The sequence below is a fragment of the Manis pentadactyla genome, chromosome 14, assembly GCF_030020395.1.
Source record: "Manis pentadactyla isolate mManPen7 chromosome 14, mManPen7.hap1, whole genome shotgun sequence".
NCBI lineage: Eukaryota > Metazoa > Chordata > Mammalia > Pholidota > Manidae > Manis > Manis pentadactyla.
The window spans coordinates 65837453-65858348 of NC_080032.1; the positions used below are offsets into that span (position 1 = coordinate 65837453).

The following is a 20896-nucleotide window of genomic DNA, read 5'->3' on the forward strand; positions in this document are numbered from 1 at the left end:
TCATACCTAGAACCAGTTTGATTTGGGGTGTAGATGCTCTGTGCATAGAGGATAAAATATTTTTCAGTTGCTATGTGGCAAAAGAGAAATTATTTAAGCTAGTTTCTCTTAATAACCAATGAAAGAGCTGCAATTTTTTTGAAGTAATTTTTGTTTTCCCCACCTATTGATTTTGATATTAATATTAAACATTTTCCATAAACCTAGTTGTATTGATATTATTTTATTGCCTTTCCCTCCCAAATCTCATTCATTTTCAAGAATGAATGGGTATGTGGAAGTCTTTTGAACAAATGGAAGAAATGTATGTTTCTGTACAGTTCTCATTACCTTTTATCATAACACCTTGTGTTTGACCATTGAGGCAGAACAACCGATTAGGAAATAGTATATAATGATGCAGTTGCTACCTCAACACCTGTCAATCCATTAGGGATCACTCAGTTATTTTCCATTAGATTATTTCTTTATACTAGCTCAAGGCTCATCTGTTATCTTTTTTAGGGGCTTAGGAGAGGAGGCGAATCTCATACAAATTGCTGAGATCATCCTCAGTTGTGTCCTTATGGATTGTTGGGTAAATCTAATGTACCCCATGAAGCTACATGGTACAGATGTATGACTAGGTAAACACACAGAAGAAAGGAAAAAGAAGAGGGAAGAGAAAAGTACCAGAGAGAGAGAGAAAAAAAAACTGCAGGACCCCTGGGTAAGAAAAAAGTAGAGCTTTAACTGAAAGTGATTGGACAAATTGAAAAAAAAAACCCCAAACCATTATCAGGTATTTTTTTTTAAATTGAGGGTTTGAGGTGAAGTGAAGCTCAATTTGTCAACAGGAAACTATGGGCTTTGCACCTCTATTTATATAAACAACATTTGCTTTTTCCATCTCAGGCTCTGCCCAGAAGTTGTCTGACTGCTGCTTCTGGCTTTGCTTGACTGGTTTTTAGAAAAAAAAAAACTGTGGCCATCTGTTCCTCTCACCACCATAGAAAAGCTCAACTCGTCACTTTCCCTTAGGTTTGGTGGGTGAGAAGACTACAAGTAAAAGATTTCAATTTTTATTGCACTGTTGTATGTTTCACCAAATCTTTGCCTCCCTGAGTTGACAAAACAGTAGGAACAGCCCTGCCTCTCCTCCACTACACCCCTGATGTCCTTCCAGTCCACCCTGACCTCCAGATCCCTCAGGACCTCTTTACCACACTTTGAAAATCCCCTTCAGGCTCCCAGACTTGTGGGGCCTCATCTTCCAGCCTCCTGGTTGTCACCCTGTCCTCACTTTTCCCATGTCTTTATCCATCCTGTCTAGTGTTCTTCTCTTTTCTTTTCTATTTCTTCTCAGATTTCTTTCTTCGGTGTGTTACAGCTGCTTCAGGATGGAAGGGAGGGCAACCTTAGAAGTTGCAAGTTGCTTGTACCTTCTGACCAGGTGTAAAGTGTTTGGTTAAACACTCAACTTTGGCCACAAACACCCCGAAGCCGAGGAAGGAGGCGCCTGTGGCTGGCAACATAGATTGATGTCATCACAAGTAAGGTCCAGAAGTGGGGAGACCAGCTGGGGTTTGCACCATCTGCTGATGACTCAAAAGAATACTCAGAGAAAGTGTGCAGGAAGCTATATTTAGAGTATAGTGCACACTTGAATTTTCAGAACTTATTTGATCAAGGAGAAAGAATCTTCTTCAATCAAATATGAAATATGGAAAAAGTGAGGATCTCAGCATGATGAACTTAATTTTGGAAGGGTAAACCTCATGGGTACACATATGAATCTGCGATCTCTTCAAAGTACCAGAAAGGCATGGATCTCAAAAGCTAGCTGACAATACTTTTGCCAGATCCTTTAATCCTGACATTAATAGAGAGTCATTGTTTTGGTTCAAATAATTCTTTTTCATCAAAATATAAGTTGCATGCTTAAGAAGGTAGTCATTTGTGTTCACCAATAAATGGGTAATATTAATACCATAAAGAGTAAAAGGCTTTCAAATCCTTTCATGGGAGGAACAAGGAAAGAAAACTAGAACATCAGGGACCTGAAATGGGATGTGCGTGGGGTCCTGCCAACAGAGAGGAGAAGGCAGGGCGGAGAGACCTGCGGCAAGAACAAACTGTGACGTGGAACCATTCTGAGGGGAAAGTTAGGAGGGAAAATGAGACTGCAGGGATGAGGAAAGGATGGAAAGCAAGTTAGAAATGTTACACATCAAGAACTATGTTACATATAGACATGTAGTAAATGTTACCTATCAAGCTAGAAATGTTACACATCAAGACATATCAAATGTTTACATATCAATAACTATTTTAAGAAATGTACAGAGCAGAACAATGGGAAGTAGCAAAACAAGGGAACTGGATCATGCAAAAGAGAAGTGAGCGTAAGGCATGAAACTGCGCCTAGCCACACAGATGGGCCTGAAGAGGCACAAAAGGAATTCTCTGGTGAACCAAGGAATTTTCTGGAAGAGAGCAAATCAATTTGGGATGTTAGAGAACCAATGATATCATTGTGGAGTGAAAAAGGGTACAAGAGGGGATAACAGAATAGAGAAATTTGAACAATACTGGTACTCTGTTTTCAAAGTGGGATAAAAACATAAATTCAGATCTTTTTTCTAAATAAAGAAGAGGAAAAGAAATAACTGGACCAAAGACCACTCTCCTCTGAGAAGGAAATTGGCAAAAAATTATTTTAAAATGTTTAATTAATCTGCAATATATCCAATAATGGCATTGAGGTACTTTTTTGTGGGAAGGCCACCTCTCGCTCAGTTTGCAGTAGGAGGCATCCTTAAATGGAAATATCCTTAAATGATTTTTGGAAATTCTGTGCCTAGGAGATTTCTCTATGGTGGCTATAATAGCCATTTAAATATGTCTGTCTGTAGATGAGTACATTTACTTCTAGAGACTGGGAAGCAGAGATTACACGCTTTGGGGCTTTCTCTAGTATTTAATCAGTTGTGCAAATCCCACTAAATCTAATTGCTTCTTAACAGCAAGAGTCTGATCTTCATTTAGGTAGTTTTCTCAGCAATATGAAAGGAGTCTGACCCCCTACCTAGTGGCATTCTGTCATGTGTAATTTGTTCCCTAGTTCCTACTTGAATTCCATTGGCTTTTTTAGAAAGCTACTGAGTTACTCAGATGTAAGGGTCCATAATATATGGTTTGTTGCTTATAATGGGATTATTTTATGACTGAGGATTGCTGTCCTAATACAGGGTATTTTTCCCCCTTATGAAGCAGATGTAGTAGTTGTGAATTAGATTGCATCTAGACTTAAAGAAATATGAATAATGCACTTAAATCTTGAGAATAATAGAATTAAAAGAAACCTTGGCTGTAGCATAAATCTAACTTTCTCATGGGGAAATTAAACCAGGGCCTAATGAGGAACATGACTTATCTGAGGCTACCTGGTCACCACTAGAGCCAGGATAAGAATGTGAGTGTCTGAATATTGTGTTTCTTTTACTGTTTCCTCTAAACCATTGGTTAAACTTTATGCCTGCCTATTAAGGTTCAAGTCTGAATGTCCTTTTCAGACCCCAAACCAGGCTACATCAGAATCCATTCACACAGTAATCTCTCTAGATTTTGGTAAATGGTGAGGATGAAAGAAATAGCAACAACTCAAGGAAACTCAGACCCATGACTTGGTTTCACATTAAGTTGTCTAATTTGTGGCGGTGGGCCACCCTCAATGCTACTATGAATATGTAACTCAACAAGACTGACTTTCCAGCTCTAGTTGCTGATTGGACAACTACATGAGAAGTTGAACAGGGACTCCGAGTCCAAGGTCTATCCCTGGAGTACTTGTCTCTTTAACCTCAGCCTCTGAGCTTAGCAGGAGATTTTTCTAGTCTTTATATATTGCTGGTAGGGTTGTATAACTCCTGGTTCTGGAGAATTTTCTAGGACTGGAAAAAATTACCATGATCCCTCTCATAAAGAAGACCTGCCAGGCAAATATTAAGACAATCCAGCAAAACAGTTAAAAAAATGAGAGGATTATCATGATGAATGGCAAGTTAATTTAGGAAACTCTTGACAAGAAAAATAAATGAAGCTCTATGGCCATTCAAAATAGACAGTGATATCTTCTTCCACTCTAAGATCTATTTCAGATAAATTCAATGGTTAATTATTATTACCTACAGTTTATTTTCCCTTGAAACCATATATGGAATATTTGTATATAAGCCACTTGGTTATCAGTTATCTACTATGTCTATGATATGGGGAAGCAGCAAAACCATGCAATAATATGGACTTTGTACTTTAAGTACTGAAAAATGAGATAAATGTTATCATTCTGGGTGAAAAATGAAGGAATGGAGCAAAAACTAGACATTGAAAAGGGATTGGTTTAAGAAACACTACTGTCTATGGGTTAGCTGACGATGGTTGGACAAGGAGTTCCCTCTTCTTAGGGCATTGTTTTCCTTCCACCCACACATTCTTTCTTCTTTTCTCTTTCTTGATGATCACAGACCACTGGGTCTCTGCAAATTCACATTTTCACAGGGAGGAAGTCGGAAGTAGTTGGAGCGACGGAGTCGCCTTGGGGGTAGACCAGCCATCTGACGGCAAAGTTCATCTAGAAGAGGAGCAGAGAATCATAGGATGAGAACACAGGTGGACAAGGACTCGTGTTTTAAGAGAAGATTGCAGTGTGGTGTAGTGAATGGGTAGAGGAGAAGTAGATCTGGGTCAGAATCCTAGTTCTGGTTACTTACCATTTACTAGAAAGTTTCTTAACTTTCCTGAGCCTCACTACCCCTTTCTGTAAAATAAGTATCAAAATACCTGCCTCGGCAAACTACTGTGACTATTAAAGTGACAGAGTGTGTGCAAGAGCCCAGCACAGGTGGGCGGTAGGTTTTAGATTCCTTCACATACCTAGCTCCCGATTATTCTAGTTATGGACTTATTAATTAGCAAAAACATGAGGTCCACTCACCCAGTACAGGTGTAAATGTTTACTATAGTGTGCAAATAGCTAACTTGAGTAAGTACCCTGAGACACTTGAAAGTGCCTAGAGTCCCAAATACTCATCCTCAATCTCAAGGTGCTTCCCTTGCAGGTGGCCTGCACAGTGCTGATGGGGGCCAGCAGCAAGTTTCCTTCTGCGAAGCTCACTACAGCTCTTACTCAGGAGCTCAGCCCGAGGCAGGCCCCTGAGTCAGAAGTGGCTGTGCTGTGGTACCTTCACCAACCACAGTCAGCATCTGGGGCTGGCTGTGGGGAAGGTGAACAGTATCTTTGTTCCCACCTTGCATGGTCTATAACCACACACTTTGGACCCTTAAAATTGTTTTTAAAAAGTCTTTCTACCTTCCTCTACCTCTGAAGTTTCTCAATAAGTAAGGTAAATGGTTCCTGGAATTGATGGATGGTTTATAATGTAGCCAGTTTCTAATGTCCAGTCCACTCTTTATGGGCTGTATCCAAACATTACTGTCTCCAAATTAGTGGGTGTTTTTTTCCCTCCTTCTTTTCACAGTTATGAACATGGCTGCAGACTAGCAGAGTCTATTATTTATAATGCTGAATTGGTCTTTTCACCCAGAACCCTGGTGGAGGATTTTCAAAGCAGCCGAGGCTTCAGAAAGCTCTACCCAGGAAACAGGAAAGGTTGGGGGTTATAATCTAGTTGGAAAGATGGAGGGGTATCTTTCTTAGGGTTATGTTTATTTATTAAACATACTGCTTTATTTAGATTGCTTTTTGGGGTGACTTGGTGTAGCAGGGACTGAAGGAAGTGAAGGGGGGAAGCTCCCCTCCAAAGCCAGACTTGGACGCATCAGCATCCTGTCCCTGTTTACCTATTCAGTGTGTTAACTGCCTCTCCCGCCGAACACCCAGACGTCACCTTACCCTTCATGGCTTCATGTTCTTTACAGACCAGGCGGGAGCAGATCTCATTGTTGATGACGTACATACGACGTGAACTGCCGCAGGGCCATGGTGCCAGCGCCACGGTTAGGGATTGAGACAGAAAAAGGCATTGAGAGAGCCAGCCCAGGCCTAGGGTTTCTCTTCCCGCCCTGTATTTCTCACCCTCCCCCATCTGTCCTCCCTCTGCCTGGATTTCCTTAAGCATTTCAGACTTCTTCCTCCAGCCCCCTCTCCCAGGAGTGCAGGGCATGGAGTGGCATTAATCACTCTTCTCAGTGACACTCCACCTAGTCAACCTTAATATTCCTCCCCACTGTTTTCTACCAGTGGGTCTTTTGCTTCAGCCTTTTTCTATGTGTAAATAAAGGCAACATTCCAGGGTGACCCTCAGGACTCTCCTCCTCCAGCCCACCCTCACTTGCCCCCTGGTCTCTGGGCTTGTTGGTCAGCCTGTTCTCCTTATGCTTCAACACAGACTCCAGCTTCTGGCTGCTGGCACCTTCACAGATAGCTGGGAGTGTTTATGCTAAAACCTTCTGCTCCCTCAAAGACTGAAATTCCATAGTAAGTATTTGTTCAGCAGTTACCAATGCAAAGGTGATACCAGGGGAGGTGCTTTCTGGGATCTGGGAGGCACTCGGGGATCCCTTACCTGGTGAAGCATAACTGATGAATACATTGCTTGACTGGCCGGTGCACAGAGTAGAGTCTTGTACAAGCAAATTTCTCATCCCGGCAATCTGGAAAGAAGCCCAACACAACAATTGGGAGAGGCATAGACACAGGGTTAGAGGGATGGAGGAGGGGAGACAGAGTGGGGAAAACATGCAAAGTAGTCCCTACAGAGTATCACTGTGAGTTGGGGTATGTCCTTCCTGTTCACCAAAGCAGAGCCAAGTAGGAAATTGGTGAAAATCAAATGTAGGTGCTTCTTTACCTGGAGGCAGAAGTGGATAAAATAATGTCTGAGGGCCTGTCTAGGAAAAGGTCCTTTTAGGGTTATCCAGGTGGCAATATAAAATATCAGATTAAAATGAAGATAATCCCATTCTGAAGAATAAGAATTCTTAGGTGGGTCACTGGGTCTCTGTTCCAGTAGTTGCACCTCAGAACCAGCAGTGTACATCAGAGAAAGCAATTTTCACCATGACATACTGAGTCCTTGCAGTCACTCCCCGACCTGCCTACTACCCCCTCAAATAAAGCCCTAGTGTGGTTTAGGGGGAGGACTCCTTCGGGACCACGCAGCAGTAGTCCTGTCTTTCCCCTGCGACTTTGAGGATAGGAGCTCATTAAAAAGGGGGAAGCAGGGGAATAAAGGGTATGAAAGGTATTCTCTGAAAAAGAAATGGAAGTACGCTAGAATGTGCAGCGAGTACCCTGCATGGATCAAGGAGGTAGGGAATCCCCAGGAAGAAGAAAAAGTTTAAGCAGGAGACATGCAAAAGGCAGTCATACCTGTCGTGGCATTTTTATCACTGGGTGAGGCTGGAAGGCAGAAATTTTATTTAGTTATTACTAGTTCTCCATGTTGCCACCTCTGTACCTGTCATGTTGCTTCACTTGGGACCTAAGCAGGGCACCCATGATTCAGAAACAAATGAGAAAACAACTCTTTCTTCTAGCAACTCCTAAAGGAAAACCCGTAATGGGCTGTTGGGATCCACAGAATTGAAGAGGTTTAAAAGTTAGATGGGAAATCTGATTTTGCCTTTCTCCTTTTTCTCCTAGAGCATTGCAAAATTGGTTGCATGATGAGGATTTTTGTGTTATTGATAAAGAACAAATTTAGTCGGGACACAAGAGCCATATGCCCATAAGAGCTTCTTCCTAGAGCTAAGGGAATAAAAGAGTAGAAGCTCTCCTCATAAAAGAAAATCTGTTCTCTGTAAATTAGATATGTCATCATGGGGTCTTTGATCCAAGTTATTCAGGAACGAATGGCAAGGGTCATAGCGACAGACAAACCCAACCTAGGGGCCAGTTAAATATAGGCCTAGTTTACAGAACGGAGAACAAGTCAAGGAGCAAGATGAATGTGAGGGGACACAGTAACCATGGGAGTCATCTGTAAGATGTCCTTGGAACAGCTGCTGCTAGATGGGATACGATAGGATGTGTGCCGGGTGATCTCATCTGTCCCATGGTTTCAGCTGCAGGTTTATAAGCTGCGAATTCTCAGGCTTACACTTCTAGCCCAGATCTCCCTCTAGTCTCCTATAAGTCCAAGTGCTATATTAGGGAGGGGTTTGTGGATCTTTCAAATCCAAAGTATCTCAAACTAACTTACCTTTCTCTTCATCAAGTCACTGTTCTTCATGAAATGGTACCACTACCTATCCAAAAGTCACCATCTACCCAATAGAAAACTGGACCTCACTTCAACATTCCCTCTCCCCTACACCTCGCATTCAGTCCTCACCACCTCTACCTTAGGTCAGGCCACTGTCTCTGATCACCACTGCTGCATTAGCATCCTCCTTGGTTTTCCAGTTAGCAAATCTGATTAGGGGCTTTCTTTGCATAAACCACTCTTTGCTTGGTTTTCATTTCCATCCGAAAACTTTGCTCATATTATTTTCTTTACTTAAAAGTTAGCCCCCCTTTTATTCACTTGATTCACTTCTGCTTGTCTCCAAGAAGCAGCTTAGTCCATGTGCCTCCCCAAAAGCCTTTCCTACCCCCCAGCGCTGAATGTAGTCGAGGACTCTCTTTGAGTCTTCCATACCTTCTTTTTTTTTTTTATCTTGATTGTAGCATTTTGTGAAGCTGAATGAAGTTATCTACTCATTTGTCTCTCTTGCCAAGTAGACAAGAGATACATAGTAGAAGGAAACCAATTTTGTCCACTCTTCATATCCCTGGCATCTAGTAGCAGGTTTTCAGTAACTATTTGTTAAAAATAATCCAGTTTCTGTGTCCTCTTCTCACATCTCACCACTTGTTCCTTGTAGTTTTTGCCCTGATCATGAACAAAACTCAGTTTCCCCAATGTGCTAAGCTCTGTTTTGCTTTTGCATCTTTGCACATGCTGTTCCCTCTCACTTGGATGCCCGTTCCCTCCTTCCTTGGCTGCCTGACATGCTCCGATTCTTCTTTCAAGAGTTAGTTCAACCAAAACTTCTAGAAAGTTCCCCTTCATGTTCCCAAATATTCATTTGTTTATATATTTGTCTTGCCTTTATTCATCCTGTCTTGGCAACTCTGAGAGAAAGATCAAGTCTTGGTATTCTCTTTATACCCAACACAGTTCCTGCTTGTTAGGGGCTCAAAAATGTCATTACTTTAAATTGAATTGTTGGAAGAATGTGCTACATAAACTGTAGTCCTATGTGGGAATCCATCACCAGTTGTACCATCTTCCATAATGGGTTCTGGGGAAAGCCCAGAGAGGCCCCAGTGGCCCTGGGATCCCAGGTCTGAACTCACCCAGGTCATCTGTGGAGGGCGCGATATCAGCCAGAACTGAAAAGGCACAAAACAGCAGGTATGAGGAGGGCTTTGCACTGGCAAGGGGAGGGCAGTGTAGAAACGGGAAGAATGGAGATATCAGGACAAGGCCAGGGCTCTGGCTGGATTTTTATATCATGTCCAGGGGAATAGAGTTAATTGAAGTAATTGTGAATTTTTTTCTAAAGAATATTTGGCCAACTGACACTAAACTAATTGTTGGAAGCTGTTGTCATTCATGCCCTATTTTAGCTATTAATCCACTTTGTTTCCTCTTTTCAGAGGACTAGGAGGCCTCTTTCCTTTTATCCCACTGTCAGTGAACGACACATCCACAATCCTTTTATGCCTTTCCCAGAGATAAAAATGCAGGATTAATTCAATTATTAACAAGGATTATGCCATTTTATAAAAACTGCAGTAAATCTTACCTGTTTCATCTGTGGAGGGATCATTCACTAGATCTGCAAAGATACAACACGGGGGGGAATGAAAATGTAAGTAGGAAAAGTGGCAAAGAGAAGCTGGATAAAGGCATGATTTTGTCTAAAAAGAGGCAAATGTGGGGGATTATGTCACAGAAGGAGACAGAAGAGATGAGACCGAGCTCTTCCTTAGTTCAGGGCCCACCACCCTCTTGTCCAATCTTCATTTTTCTTTGTAGAGACACCATCCTCAATTCTTTTACCCACAATGGGAAAACCAGAAATAAAACTGATAACTTACTAGGATCTTCTGTGAATGTTTCTGGAGTCACTTGAGTCACATCGTCTGAATTAAAAAATCAGAGAACACTTTCTGAGCACTGTGTGTTCCCCCTCCCACCAGGCACTCCTGGTAAGTCTAAGCACAGCAGCCAATACATAGCAAATATCTCACAGCTGTTTTCCTTTGCTTCCCAGCCTAAGTCCTTCTCCCTGTAACCCAAACAAATGTCACATTTCCCTCCTTCCATGAAATGCCCATACAGCCTTTGCCCAACTATCCCTTTTTCCTGTGTCAGCTTTCTCTAAGAGTTGAATGAACCAGAGGCCCATCAGATGACCCTCCACAGGCAAACCCTTTTCAGACTTTGAGTAAGCACTGGATTGCAGGAGTAACATTTGTTACTGCAGTGTCCCAATAGACAATAAAGTAGAGAGCTAATTTGAGTTTACTATATGCCAGGTACTGTTTCAATCCCTATTTTCACAGATGATAAACTGAGCACCAGAAAAATAATTTACCAGAGGTGATTGAGCTTATTAATAAGTACAGTGGATTGATGACCTCTTTGCAGTACTTATTTGAGATTAAAAGTCTTTGCCAAAGACATTGTCTTTTTTTTTTTGCAATCTTATATTGTATATAAATATACAACACAGTGATTCAACAGTTAGACATGTTATTAAATCCTCGCTCCCACAAGTGCAGTTACTATCTGTCAACATAGGAAGATGTTAAAGATTCATTGACTATATTCTCCATGCTGTACTACCATCCCTGTGACCAACTTATATTATGATTGAGAATTTTTGTGCCCCTTTATCTCCAGCACCCTCCCCACCCACCCACCTCAACCCCTTCCCTGTGGTATCCACCAGTCACTTCTCAGTGTCGATGAGTCTCCTGCAATTTTGTTCATTCTGTTTTGTTTGGTTTTTATATTCCACGTATAAGTGAAATCATGTGATATTTGTCTTTCTCCACCTGGCTTTTTTCACTTAGCATATTATCCTCTAGGTCCATTTGTGTTGTTGCAAATGGCAAAATTTCTTTTTTTATGGCTAAATAGTATTCAATTGAAAGACACTGTGATTTGATATATATAATTTTGATATAATTGAATATCAGTTTGCTGATGTGTTTATACACAAGAGTGACCACAAAAGGTGGTGTTGGTGATTTTCTAATGCTCAGTGAGAAAGTGAGGTGTAGGAGGGTGCAGAATGCTAATGTTGGCAAAGAATGCCTTGCAGTTGATCCCTGGAAAGTAAAAGCAGGAGAAGATGGGAAAAGGTCCAGGCCAGAGGCAGAATCTATTGGGATAAACTGAGAAAACTGTATCTGAAGCTTTAGATAGCACCATTTCCTAAAACAAATTGTTTTGACTTTAAAAAGCAAAATAACAAAGCAGTGTTAACATGTAAGTACTTAGCCAATATCCCATCTATAATTATTCTTTATTGGAGATGACTGATGGCCATAACCCATTTTACTCACTAGGGGTCAGTAAATCCCCATGATTTGGCTTTTCTTTTTTTTTTCACTTTCAGTCTGTCAGATTTAAATCTGGTGAGAACAACTTTTTTTTTTTTTTTTTTGAGAGGCCATCTCTCATATTTATTGATCAGATGGTTGTTAACAACAATAAAATTCTGTATAGGGGACTCAATGCACAATCATTAATCAACCCCAAGCCTAATTCTCAACAGTCTCCAATCTTCTAAAGCATAGCAAACAAGTTCTTACATGGTGAACAAGTTCTTACATAGTGAATAAGTTCTTACATGGTGAACAGTGCAGGGGCAGTCATATCACAGAAACTTTCGGTTTTGATCACGCGTCATGAACTATAAACAATCAGGTCAAATATGATTATTCGTTTGATTTTTATACTTGATTTATATGTGAATCCCACATTTCTCCCTTATTATTATTATTATTTTTAATAAAATGCTGAAGTGGTAGGTAGATGCAAGATAAAGGTAGAAAACATAGTTTAGTGCTGTAAGAGGGCAAATGTAGATGATCAGGTGTGTGCCTATAGACTAAGTATTAATTAATCCAAGCTAGACAAGGGCAACAAAACATCCATGGATGCAGAAGATTTCTCTCAAAACGGGGGGGTGAGGTTCTAAGCCTCACTTCTGTTGATCCACAATTTCTCACCTGATGCCCCCCCTGCGACTGTGCCTGTCTTAGATTGTTCCTCCCTTGAGGAATCTTACCCGTCTCTGGCTAACCAGTCATCTTCCGGGGCCATACAGGGAAATGTAAAGTTGGTAAGTGAGAGAGAAGCAATATTGTTTGAAAAGGTTAGCCTTTTACTTCTTTGCAGATTTATGCCCTGTGGCTTCTATGCCCAGCATTTGTCTTGAGGTATCTTTACCACTTGGAAGAATTATGATACTCGGTAATTTTGATATGAGGCACAAATTCTACTTAAGGGTTGTAATTAGGAAGGAAGAAGAAAAGCTATAGAAGCAGCAGACGGAAGAAAACATGGGAAGATTGATTATTTCTTTGAGATATCTTCTTGTAGTGTAACATAAGCATGTATAGGTTTTAAACTACTAATTAAATTGCGTGCACACATTAACATAATAGGAATACAGCTACATAACCAAAGCAGACCTACAATTACCAGCCATATCCAGTGAAACCAAGAAAACCAGTTAGGCACCCTAGGCATTTGTGAAAACTTATCAATGATATGATGGATATTGTCTAACTGAATTTGAATAGTTTGAGAAAAATCAGACAAATTAAAACAACACATTCCTGGGAACTGTTCACATCCCATATGTTCTTTTAACAGTAGATAGTCTATAGTCGCAAGATTTTGGAGCACTGCAATTTGCACTTCTCCTAATTCTTGGTTGAGTTCCGACAGTATAGATCCAGTCAAATTTGTTGTTTAACTGTATGTACAGGCCAGCTTAGATATCTGAGAACAACTTTTTTATAAAGCATGTCAAGTTACTGATCACTGTAGTTGAGGAAAAGGACAAATAAAACATTTTGAAGAAACTTCCCATTTATTGCTTACCTCATCCTTTCTTAAAAATTCCAGACAGGCTGACAAGAGCTTTTTTAACACTCAGTGTGAGCTTTCTTCTTTCAAAAACAAATTTTGATAAAGGGAATCCAAGTGTGCCCCAGTCCCAGAGGATATTTGAAAACCACTGACCCAAATCACTCCAGAGACATTAAGAGGGGAGTGGAGCTTGGCCAGGGGACAGCCCAGCCTGCCCGCTCCCTTCCTTTGTGCTACATTCCAGTCCAGCCACTCACAGGAACAGAAGTGAGGCCATCAGAGAGCAAAGGGGTGGAGAGAGCACCCTTGTTATTTCCTCAGGATTTCAGGGCAGAGTATTGCTTTTCTGCATAGTCCTCAGTTTATGAGCTTGTCCATGAGCTCCCACTGCATAAATACTAATCTAGAATTCATAATTATTTCCTGAAAAGGAATCTTAAGGAGACATTTTCATCATATCTTAGAATATTTCTGCTAGAAAATCATCACAAAGTCATAAAGCAGGACTGGACCTTAGTCAGCACAGAGAAATTTATTCAGATTTTTATTTTTTGCTGGTGCTGAAATCTAAGTTCAGAAACTTAGGAATTCAGACCTCTTTACCAACAACAGAAAAAAAGTTTTATTTTTCTATTTTTATCTTTGTACAGATTGCACTGAGAAATTGTGCCCCAGTTTACATATATGAAGCTGTAGCAAATTTAATAAGGTAACTTTACTCTTGCAGTGATGTATTTGCAATGTATAGTTGACCCTTGATGGGTCAACACAGCTTTGAACTGTGCAGGTCCACTCATATGTGTTTTTTTTTCAATAAATACATTGGAAAATATTTTGGAGTTTGTGACAGTTTGAAAAAAAATTTTCTCCAACTTTATTGTAATACAGTATATAACACCTATAACACACAAAATATGTGTTAATTGTTATGTATTGGTCAGGTTTCTAGTCAACAGTAGACTATTGGGAGTGAAATTTTTGGGTAATGAAAAATAATATGAGTGTTTTTGACTGCCCAGGTTGGTGCCGCTGCTCCCCCCATGTTGTTTAAGAGTCAACTGTACTCTTTTTTTATTTTACTTTATCCTAGTTAATTAAAAAATACCAGCTGTGAGTCATCAATTTGATTACTGGGTTCTATACTGCTATGCTGTCAAGAGTTGGGAAAAGTAAGAAATGAATTATAATTATGTTGAATGTGTGGAGGCAGTGGCAAGGTTGATCAGTTTCCGTCATCAGGCTAACGGAAGCAGCCTTTTGGAAGACGGAACTTTCGGGTTCTGTCCACGTGTGCCGTAGTCTCACTGTAGTCCTAACATGACTTCCGATCCTGTCTGGGCATCTTAGTTTCTCCACTGTTACTTGCATAGGAAAATGCTCTCTGTTAGGATTAGCGGGCATTTTTTTGAGTGAGAGGAGATTTGTAGAGGAGAGTGGACACGAGATGGGCAGAGGGGAGATCTGAGGAAGGAATTTCAGTAGTAAAACAAAACAAAGGCAAGTTTTATGAATGGTTAATAAGACTGTGGAAACTAGTGGACTGGATCCTGTTTCCCACACCTTGATAACATTGTTTTACAGATTCTTTAACGCTAACCATTCATCTACATTATCCTGATAAGAACCCCAGCGGAGCCCAAATTCAAGGGCTCACCTACCTCCTCGTTGACCGTAGACCCCTGGGGGTGTCCAATCTGTACGAAAGGAGGGAGAAAAGGGATGTGAGTGACTCCAGCTGTGCACTCCAATGCTTTTATGAGACGAACCAGATAATGATGGGAAAGTGATAGTATTTTATCTGTCTGTGTTGTATTTCCATCTAGTTCAATACAAATTACTCAGACTATTAGTGCTCCACACAAATGTGGAAACACTCAGGAGAGACAAGTTCCCGAGACAAAGCCCTGCTCTGTTCTGCCCTGACCCAGGAGGTCCTCCTCGCCTCATTCCCAGCCAGAAGCAGTGGGGTCCTGCCCACAGAGACACAGCTGCCTGCCTAACGTGCCCTGCCCTGCCAGCCCCACAGCCATCCACTAGCCACCCTACTGAACAGGCAAAAAAAAAAAAAAAAAGATGTGCTCGCAATTATATCTGGCAGAATGAGAGAAAAAAAAAAAAGAGTTCAAGACTCACTTCCTGTGGCCAATTTCCTAGCTGGATTATGTGAAATCTGTGAAGATCACTTTTGTTTTGTGTATAGATTTGGCACACGTTTTCAGTGTGTGCCGACGCTTGTGTGCGCGCTGGCGCTACTATTTGTCAGGTGGTGAGTGTGTATGTTCCTGCTGTTTTCCTTCACCATGGAAATTTCATCCAGCTTCCCATTAGGTGGTCTCTGTACGTTTATGCGTGCATTTGTAAATCAGCCACTCTTTCCTTTGGTATTTGTTTACTTGCATATTTATGTGTGTGATCCTCTTGATTAATATGCACTTGTGTGTGTCTTGGTTTCCTGACCTTTGCACAGCTTTGCCCAAGGCTGAGGTTGTCTCTAGTTGAGTCCTGGCCCTTCCTTCTTTGAAATCTGTTCTCTCTCTGATGGCGGTTCTGGAATTCAGCCGCAAGCACAGCCCCTCCCACTCACCCCTCCTTTTCCCCACCGTCAGATGAACACCTCCACACCTGCGCAGCGGGAGGGGCCGACATTTCAGGAAGGAAAGAATAAAGGTGGAGACTCACCAGAGGGGATGATGAGTGTGATGAGACACAGCAGCAGTTTGGGTCCCGAGCACAGCATATCTAAGGGGGCGGCAGGAGGAGGGGTGTGACATCCGGCACGCCAGCACTGCGCTTCAGGCCCCGGGGCTCCGGAGGGCCCGGGGCCCCTCGTCTTCCCAGGAGATCTCCTGGTTCCCTGTGTGACTCAAGTCCTTTCTCTCTTTCAGCCAACACTTATTTCTCCTTCAAAATCTTTCTTTGATAACTTACCATTATTCTCACTCTCATGACTTTTTCCTACCAAAGCAGAGATTTAGGCTCTCAGTGGTCCCGTTTGTCCCCACCTGTGGCCTTTTTTACCCCTTGCACTTAATCTTGCTTTTTGGAATCTGTGGCTTTTTTATGTCATCTGCTCCTCTAGGTTTCTCCTTTCGTTTGAATTCCATGGATGGTTGGAATGTCCGCTCAATTCCGAATCAGTGACATTCTCCATTGCCTGCCTCAGCCCGTACACACACATATGCACACACACATGCACACATTCCTTCTGTCTATTTAGGGTTATAGACAATCAAACAACTCACTGTCTCTGGTCCTCTGCTCCTTCCACTGAATCCTTTGGCTGCTGAATGTGTCTCTCTCCTTCTCACGCTGCTCCTACTCTAGCTGGAGAATAAGATGGATAGGACCACTCCCTGGGAAGGACTTCAAGTCTGGCCTACTCTGAAACAATGAGATGAGGGAGAGCGAGGGGGAGAGAGAGAGAGAGAGGCAGGCCAGGCTAGTGCAATGAGGCCAGAATTTGTAGTCACTCACACCCTCATTCCGAAGGTTATGACCACACTGGTGAGCGATACTGCTCTTCCCTGCAAGGGTTGGCCCGAGCTCATACACGCCTTTCTTCCATGAGCCTATTTCCCTCATGCAATCTGGCCCCAGCCCTGGAAGAGTTCTTTTTCACCGAAATAGCTGGGGTGGTTCACCGCACACCTCCCCAGTCTGCCCCTATCTCTGGCTGTCTTCCGGGCTTGAATCTTCCCCCCATCCTCTTTTCTCACATTCTATTTCAATATTCATCTCTTCAACATCAAGTCCTTTGTATCCCTGTATTTCTCTTTTTTCTTTGCCCCTTTCTTGACTCACACATTCAGACTCCTGTTTTTTTCCCACTGGGAATCATATTTGCTTCTACATCCAAGAAGACACAGACACCACATGAGTTTTGTCCAAGAGGAGGGTTAGGGAAAGTTGAGGAGTACGGTACCCTCGGAATCCTTTGAAATGTCTGGGGAGTGGGGGAGATGCATCTCTGAGAGGAGAAGTCAGCCTTATTCTGTCTTTTGGCTTTGTTTAAGCTTATGCTAAGAATCTTGGTTTCTGGAATCTTAGAATGCCATCAGAAACCCAAAGAAAATTGGAAGCCAAATTAATTCTGCTTGTCCTGTTTTCACATCAGTACTTTTCCTTATATCATGTAATACATAGATAACACACTCTCTCCTCCAAGAGTTTTAAAGACTCTGTATTTGCTGTTATTCATAGAAACCTGAGTAGTTAGACCATTAAAATATGGAGAGAATAAACTTGAATTACAGAAACTAAAATCTGAGGAATGGCTGACCTTATGCACACTTAGTGTATGCATTTCAAGTTTTCTGTTAGCTACTTTAGTCTACACTATGTAGCTCCCTGATGAGCTAAGTTAGAGAAGAGTACAGGTAGACAGGGCAGGTCTTCTTAGAAGTGTGCAGACTAAAAGAAAATGTATGAAAGAGAAGGAAGGAAGAGAGGGAGTGTGGAAGGTAGTTCAGTTGGGAGGAAGGGAGAGCAGTGGACATAATCAGAAATAAGCAATAACACCTCGGATTCCTCCGAGGGAGATAATACATATTCTGTCTCCATGATGCATGGATTCTGGTCAGTCCCTACAACAAATCTGAATATAAAACCCAGCTTTTCCTGGTCTGCCTGGTCCAGAACATGCTCTTCTCCCATCTGCTCCACAGTGAGAGTTCAGAGGCTGGGAAACAGATGTGATCCTAGTCTGGGGAGAGTCAGGGAAATAGAAGGCAGGGAGGTGGGGGTGGGGGCAAGAAACAGAAAAGCAGATGCAAAGCAGAGCTAAGGCAGGACATAGAATAGAGAGCCTAGAGCCACAGTCATGTTTTCCATAAAGCTCAGACAGATGGGGAGACTGAACTCAGGCCAGTCACTTGGCAGGGAGAGCAATGACCTCAGCGTGCTGGCCTAGCTGGAGACTCAGAGCAGGAAAGCCTCCCCAGGCAGTAGGAGGGGGCGCTCTCCCGGGGTCATAGGGGGGAGTCTGAAGTGAGGGCGGTGAAAATGGAACAGAATGTTCAGAGCAAGGCAGAGGGAGAAGGCAGGCGGCGAGCAGCAGCGTCGGGGGAAAGGAGAGCAAGCAAGAGAAGAGCTGCCGGAAGAGAGGAAGCTACCATCTATTCTTGTTGAGCCCAACAGACCTTCAAGAATGCAGTCTGTTTCAGGGCAATTTGGTTCACTTTTTTCTTCATGACAGCTGTGGTGGCCCTTCGTCCAGCGAGGTCCCCAACTGCTTTCAGAGCCCAGGCTTGGATCTCCAGCTTGGGAGAGCCTCAGATTTACTTTGCTCAAGGCGATTTGTTTAGCTTCAGTCCCACTATGCTCTCAGTTTATCATGGGATTACATCAAGTCAAAATCAGCCCCCGTGGTCAGAAACGAACAACTCCCACCCAGAGACATGAGCCTGTAGTTTCCTGAGGCTCTCGCTGACCCTGGGGAAGAACACCTTGCAGTCTCTGCTCCCATCCACCACAGTCTGCAGCTCCTGTGGGCAAAGAACACATCCTCTAACAGCAGGGAGGTCCCCACGGAGCTGACTGGCAGGTGCAGAGGTGAGGCAATGCAGACGTCCTCATGCTTGAGTTATCTAGGAAAAGTGTAGTTCTCAAAAATGGTCTCCAATCAGTGGGAAATGGGTAAAATGCAAAGAAAGAGAAGGGAGGCAGAGATGCAAGACAGCATGCTGGCTTTACTCATCTGTTTTTTGGCATGTAAAGAATACACCCATTAGCTGAAGGCCTCTGGGCAAATGTACAGAAACGTTATTACTACACAGCCAATCCAACTAAATTAAATCCAGGGCCTAAACATACACACACACACACACATTCCAAAAAAAGAAGTGGGGAAGGTTATATGAGGTACGGAGAGACGGGTGTGTGTAGAGGAACGAAGCAATAGTTGCAGCCAAACTTTAAAAGATGGACTCAGTGCAGGACTTAGGAGCCAGCAAACATATGTCCTCAGACAACTTGGGCTAGGGAACACTTCCTGCTTCTCAGTAACCTGTCCCTGCTACAGCACATGGTTCTTCATGTCCTGTTACTTCCTTTCTGAGTATTGTTTCCCCAGCTTCAGCAAATAAATGCTTCTACATCAAAACCCAGCTTAGATGCTGCCTCTTCCCAGAAAGTTCCCCTCTGCTTCTGAAGAGTTAGTCATCTCCTCTCCTGAGCTACCTCTTTGTGTATTTTTATGATTGTGTCATCCACTTTATTGTATTTCTTTTACATATCTGTATTCCCTATTAGAGCAGAAGGTCCTTGATCACAGAAGCTAAGCCTTACTCATCTCTGGCTGACATGATCATCAGCACATGACAAGTCAGAATTTGGTCCTTTGAACTGAAGTGAGATGAAGACTTGAAAGAGTACCTTCCTATTTCAAGAGAAAAACATTCAAAAACTGAGTTCAAGACCAAGAAATAGAGGATAAAGGTAAAATTTGAAAGTGCGCAAGGAGTAGAGCAGGTGGATCAAGTGGCCAATGTATGGATGAGATATGAGGGGAATAGAATACAGCAAGAGAAAATAGACAGAGTAGTGGGCAACAGTTAGTTATTCCAGAAACAAAGGAATCTTGTCAGGGAGGTTGAACAGTCAGTGCCTATAAAACACAGTATCTTACATTTACAATAACGTGTGCTTCTCTCTCGTCATTTCACTTTCTGTAAATTTTCTGACAGCGCCAATGGTCTTGCATAGGTACTCTCACACTTTCTTGGCTATGCAAATGTAAAATGGCATAAAATGCTTGATCCAGGTTTCTGATTCTGTGAAGGTTCTTGAAACCCACAGCAAAGTGATTTTAAGTAACTGATAAAACTGACTGTAGACAAACAAAATAAGACCAGTACTAGAAATTCATCAATGGGCAGGAAATTTCCATCTTCTCATTCTACCCATCAGAAAATGAACAACAAACAAAAAAAAGACAGAAAGCCTGGAACTTGAAATATGGGGGAAAAAAAATCAGGAAAGCTCAGTGTATCTATTACTAACACATAATAATAGCTAACATATGATTAAAGTTAGTGTATTCGTGTGATTAATATTTATATTTTTATAGATATATATGCTATGCAGCCTGTAGGGTAGCTCCCAATGACCCCCACCTCCTTTCTTTACCCCTTGAGTAATTCTCTGCTCTTGAGTATGGGCACGGTTAGAGACTACGAGCAAACAGAGTGCTGTGGAGGCAGTGGGCTGCATCTTCCCAGGTTAGATCACAGAGACCCGGGCTTCTAGGCTGGTGGCATCTCTTCCTCTCTTGCTTGTTTGCTCTGAACAAAACCAGCTGCCATGCTATAAGCTACTCTATAGAGATGCTCATGTGGCAAGAATGGATCTCTACAGCCAGTTAGCACCCTAAGGCCTGCCAAAAGCCATGTGAAAGGACTTGGAGGTCAATTTTCTCTCCATTGAGCCTTGAAAACTGTAGCTCCAGCCAACACCTTGACTGTAGCTTTGTGAGATACCTTGAGCCAGAGGTATGCAGCTAAGCCATGCTTGTATTCCTGAACAACAGAAGCATTGGACAAATAAATGTTTGTTATTTTAAGCTGCTAAATAGGTAACTAATGTGCCCTGTAACTACATATTCATAGGCACATTCATATAACTATATACTCATTATAATTTTATCTTATTATATAAAATATAATGACATTTGTTTCTAACTACATGTAGTATATAATACTGTTATAATATTTACATAATTATATGAAAGACTAAATTAGCTGTTTATACAAAATTATTAGTTTATTATATAAAACTATAGAAATCTTAGTTTAAAT

The 20896-nt window shown here is 42.0% G+C and overlaps 2 protein-coding genes across 4 annotated transcripts in view; one reads left to right on the forward strand and one right to left on the reverse strand.

The window, feature by feature from the left end:
- RIMKLB (ribosomal modification protein rimK like family member B) overlaps positions 1 to 20896 on the forward strand; it is a 156598-nt gene that overhangs the window by 36406 nt on the left and 99296 nt on the right. The gene's annotated exons all lie outside the window — the stretch shown is intronic.
- On the reverse strand, positions 2694 to 16537 carry MFAP5 (microfibril associated protein 5). Of its 2 annotated transcripts, XM_036909921.2 has the most exons (10): positions 16346 to 16532; positions 15783 to 15842; positions 14762 to 14797; positions 10091 to 10135; positions 9796 to 9828; positions 9344 to 9379; positions 7373 to 7402; positions 6567 to 6654; positions 5894 to 5967; positions 2694 to 4612 (listed from the first exon to the last, which is right to left on the reverse strand). In XM_036909921.2, the coding sequence occupies exons 2-10, from the start codon at positions 15838 to 15840 to the stop codon at positions 4500 to 4502; spliced, it is 513 nt and encodes a 170-aa protein (XP_036765816.1). In that variant the 5' UTR covers positions 15841 to 15842; positions 16346 to 16532; the 3' UTR covers positions 2694 to 4499. The 2 variants fall into 2 exon arrangements, with proteins under 2 accessions (XP_036765816.1, XP_057348291.1); XM_057492308.1 differs by lacking the exon at positions 9344 to 9379 and having other exon boundaries at positions 16346 to 16537.

What these genes read in the sequence shown, in the direction of transcription:
- MFAP5 (XM_036909921.2), bottom strand. Translation starts at nt 15,840, where the DNA reads ATGCTGTGCTCGGGACCCAAACTGCTGCTGTGTCTCATCACACTCATC. An exon ending in AACATTCACAGAAGATCCTA is followed by an intron (nt 9,829 to 10,090) that starts GTAAGTTATCAG and finishes GTATCTTTGCAG; the next exon opens with ATCTAGTGAATGATCCCTCC. An exon ending in TCCCTCCACAGATGAAACAG is followed by an intron (nt 9,380 to 9,795) that starts GTAAGATTTACT and finishes GTGCCTTTTCAG; the next exon opens with TTCTGGCTGATATCGCGCCC.